General features: G+C 36.7%; 1 protein-coding gene across 1 annotated transcript; it reads left to right on the forward strand.

Moving 5' to 3' along the window:
• Positions 1-2,303: 2,303 nt before the first annotated feature.
• Positions 2,304-2,840, forward strand: LOC131145700 (uncharacterized). Its single transcript, XM_058094898.1, has one exon. The coding sequence runs from the start codon at positions 2,304-2,306 to the stop codon at positions 2,838-2,840; it is 537 nt and encodes a 178-aa protein (XP_057950881.1).
• Positions 2,841-4,770: the final 1,930 nt, after the last annotated feature.

Genomic DNA, 4,770 nt, shown 5'->3' on the forward strand with positions numbered 1-4,770 from the left:
ACATCAGTCAAGGTCTTAATAGTTCCATCTTAACATTTCAACTGTATTGATCCTATTCCAATTGTTTTACAAGTATTATTATTTCCCATAAAAACAACCCCACCATCTAATTCTTCAAAATTAGAAAACTATTCCCTATTGGGACACATGTGATAGGAACAACCAGAATCCAAAATCCACTCACCAAAATAATGTGACGAAGATGTTCTAACAAGAGAAAAATCTGACTCACTTCCATCGTCATTGGCTATATTGGCATTTAAATGTGCTTTGCCTTTATTTTTCTGCTGTAATTTAGGGCAGTCTTTCTTCCAATGCCCTCTCTCACGACAAAAGGCGCATTCATCTTTAGCAGGTCTCCCACGATATTTACTCTTCCTTCGAGGCATACGACTCCGAGAATGTCCCCTTATTATTAGTGCTTCTGCTATTTCCTTGTGGACCCTCTGATCCTTCTTTCTGCATTCAGTACTAATCAATGCAGTATAAACAGCATCATAAGTACCTTTATCTTTCCCATACAATAAAGTGGTGGTCAAATGTTCATACTCATCAGGGAAAGAATTCAATAACAATATGGTTTTATCCTCATCTTTCACATTTTCATCCAAATTTAATAAATTGGCCAAAATTTTATTGAAAGCATTTATGTGGTCATTAATCGAAATACCTAGTTGATACTGGAAGCGAAACAATTTCTTTTTCAAATAGAGCCGATTTTCCAGACTCTTGGTCATAAATGTATCTTCCAATGTCTTCCACAATTTCTTTGCAGATGTCTCCCTCATAACACAATATTTCTGATTTTTGGCGAGACAAAAACGAATCGTACCACATGCCTAACGATTGATCTTTTCCCAATCTCTGTCACCTATATTTACCGGTTTATCATTCAAAGCAATATCTAATTCTTATTGATACAAGATGTCCATCATCTCACATTGCCACATACCAAAATTATTGGTACCATCAAATTTCTCCACCTTAAACCAAGCATTAGCTATCGTCTTCGATGATGATGTCGAAACCGAAGGGGTTGGAGTTCGTGTGGACAGAGTTTCTATTGCTGCTGCACTAGTTTCTGCCATCTTCTATATATTCAATAACAACCAACAAAGCAAAAGGCCTAGGATGAATAGTACGTACCAACTGTGTCTACTTTGTTTTATCTTATGAAATTCCACTTTGACCAGGCCGACCTCCAGGGAGCGACTGAGCAGCAATGGTCTCTGAGCACTCGCTTAGACAAGGTCTTTCTTAGGCATCAAACGTGGAATCAAGGATCCTAACAAAAGAACACCTCCGTATCAACATTATTCAACCTAACTCTGATACCAATTGTTGTGCCGGGCACCCCACTTGTGCCAAACACCAATACTACAACTATTGCTATTGAATATATAAGAAAATTAAAGTAATGCAGAAACTAATAATAAAGCAATAAAAAATAACAAGACAAGAAATTTACGAGGTTCGGTATAGAATTACCTATGTCCTCGGGCGCCGATGATCAATCCACTACTTCTTGATAAAGTATAACTTTGATGTGTATTTAACAAATGAAAAGTTAAGCTCTTTATATAGTTTCAACCTCAAGTCTAAAAAACACTTCTCTCCAATGTGGGATAAATAATATAAAAAATTCAAAACAACCTTTTATACTAAGGTGTAAGTATTCTACCAATGTGAGATAAAAAAAATAACATAAACTCCAATTAAAAAAAAATAAATTAAATGACATTCCTAAAATATCTCACAAACAAACCTCCATACATTTATTGATTCATAATCATTTTTTGAAAACGTGATGTAAAATTATTTAATCATTTATAATTTCACATTTAAAGCAAATCTCGCTGGATGAACCAGCGAGATTTCGAGTTTTGTTTAAATCTCGTTGGATCAAGTAACGAAATTACATCAGAATCATTTTGAGAATTATTTTTCTAAAAAAATATTATTTAATTTTTTTTTTTTTTTTAAAAGATAAACCGGTGAGAACACAAGCTTGACTTTTATGATGAAAAAATGGAAAGGACAAAAGTGAATTAAAGAAATCCAGCAAAAGGAAATCGGCGGTAACGTTTTCCGATGCGTATTGTCCAACTTCTCAACTCAATGGGACCCTTCGCCCACTCTTCTCCTCACGGAAAGCGTTCCCCCAGTAGGAGTGAAGGAAAAATTTGCTGAAGACGCGTTAACACGCGTCGCATTCCCAGTGGTCAACTCCCACTATAAAATGGACGCCTTCCGATCTCCAAACTTCATCCCCTCATCACCAACCCAAGTTTAATTAATCCACTATGGCCGCCACCAAGTGCTTGCTGCTGTTGCTCCTAGCAGTGGTGGCTCTTTTCACCACTACCGCCAACTCTCTACCCGCCGATGACCACCGCAAGCCTCTCCCTTTGCCCCACAAACCACCGCCGGAGCACGGCCTGCCACCTCCCCACGGCCGCAAGCCTCCTCCATTGGACAACCCGCACCCAACCTTCGCCAAAACCCCAAAGCTGGGACAGAAGCCGCCAACCCCACTTGTCAAACCGCCCAAGCCACACAAACCGCCGGTCGAACACAAACCACCGACTGGGCCGGTAGATAAACTGCTGCCTAAAGGGGTGAAACCACCGCCGAAAGAGCACAAGCCATTATTCCCACCTCACGGCGGTCACTTCCCGGGTCACCCTCCGGTGGGGAATGCCGAACACTCGATTCCAAAGCCACCTCGCAAACTGCCGGTGCCGCCTCCAACTGCTCCTTTTAAGAAGCAGCCACAGCCGACACCTAAGAAACCGCAGCCGAGCTGGCCACCGCACGGCCCTCCATCAATCACCCATTAGAGCTCCGATGATGGATCAGTGACATTGGTGCTTAATATAGCTGTAGCAGTCTTAACTAGAAATAAGTAAATAAGAGGAGCTATTGTGAATTGATTGATGGAATGTGCGTGTGCACTAGTACGTACTTACGTATGCTACTGTTTGCAACAGAGTTGATGAGTTGAGAGTATGTAGATTCATATTATAATATCATTAGTTTTACATCATGGGTACTTAATTAAGTCTAGTAAATCACTTATCTAAACATATATATACTTATATATATTTATATACATTTTTATACTTTCGTGCTATGATCTTAATAGTTGGAACCCCTTAGGAAGTTCTTTTTTTTTTAAAAAAAAATGCTAAATTTTAATAAGTACTAATAATAAGTACTAAATTAAAAAAAAAAATTATTGAAAGTTATAAGTACTTAGTCGACGAATTGGGCCAATCAATTCTGACACAATGTAATTGTTCTGAACTCGATATCTTTCGGTCAATGAATTGGGCAAATTCGTCGAATGATTGCTGCTGCTCCATTAACACAAGTGATTTCAATTATGTTTTCTTCCTTATTTATGTACTCCTTCAAGTATATGAGTCACAAGAATATAGTTTTAAACTATAAAAAATCATGAAACGCTAAATTAGTTGTTATTTTTTTACAATGAATAGAGTGAAGGCATTTTCCTAAGTTTGAGGGTATAAAATTTAAAACTTGAATTTATATTTGTATGAATTTGATAAAAGTAATGTAAAATTGTAAAAGTTTCATCTGAATCTATAAAAATTTAAATTCAAGATTTGAAACTCATGATCTTAGAAATAATTTTTAAAAGTATAGTAATTACATGTCATTGGTTAACAATTTGCAAGAATATGGATTATGAATGAGACCATAGGCTTGACTTGCAGTAAAGTTGAAGGACAAAAGGTGATCATTCCATATATCTCCCCAAATACATGCATCGTCCAACTTCTCAACTCAAGTGGACCTCTACCAACACATCCCATCCGTTTCCTCTGCCAAGTTTTCCTTTCCTTTTGCCGACTAAATGATAGAATTCATGTTTATGGATATGATTGTGAGACATGATACTGTAGCTGTGCTTAATTTAGTAGTCTGAGCTCTAACTAAAAAGTTGTAACTTATTACCCTTTTTTTCCCTAAATATAAATTCACAAAGGCTTAAGGTAATGGAAGGAATGTATGGATATATCTGCAATTAGATTGAAAGTTCTTATTTAATTTTATTTTCCTTGGGATTATTGTTGGATTTAAAAAAAAAAAAAAAAAAGGTGGCAACTCCTATCTTTATTAAAAAGCCCCTCACTTATGACGGAGGAATACCATGATTCCAACCTTGAGACTTGGGGAAAACAAAATCAAACTCCAAGAATCTAAAACTCACTTAACTAACTTATTCAAAACTAATAAATCAATGACCAACAACCAAACAAATAAATAAGAACTAAACAACTATAAGTGAAAAACAAACAAAATTCCGAAAGATCTCAAGAAATAAATCAATTACTCCAACCTTCACAAATACCAACACAAAGCATCATGAGCGCAAGGAAGGAAACTTATCAAATCCAATCGAATCATTCCCCTGACATGCTATGGAAGCTCATCTTACCAACTATATGATCGAGATATACTAGATTCACCCTGCTTGGCAAAGAAATCTGCACTTTGATTCGCCTCCCTGTAAACATGTTCCACTTTGTAATGTATGCCTATAACGCTCCGACCCTCTACATGGGCCCGGAGTGCTTCTAATCTATTCATTTATCTGATAAGTCACATACTAATATCATGTACGCAGCAGAAAACATAAATATAATCTCCAACAATATAATACATGAGTTTACTATTCCTATCTTCCAACCATAATAAATTAATCATCCACCTATATTCAACATATGTACATATCCCCAAAAA

The sequence above is a fragment of the Malania oleifera genome, chromosome 13, assembly GCF_029873635.1.
Source record: "Malania oleifera isolate guangnan ecotype guangnan chromosome 13, ASM2987363v1, whole genome shotgun sequence".
Classification (NCBI taxonomy): Eukaryota; Viridiplantae; Streptophyta; class Magnoliopsida; order Santalales; family Ximeniaceae; genus Malania; species Malania oleifera.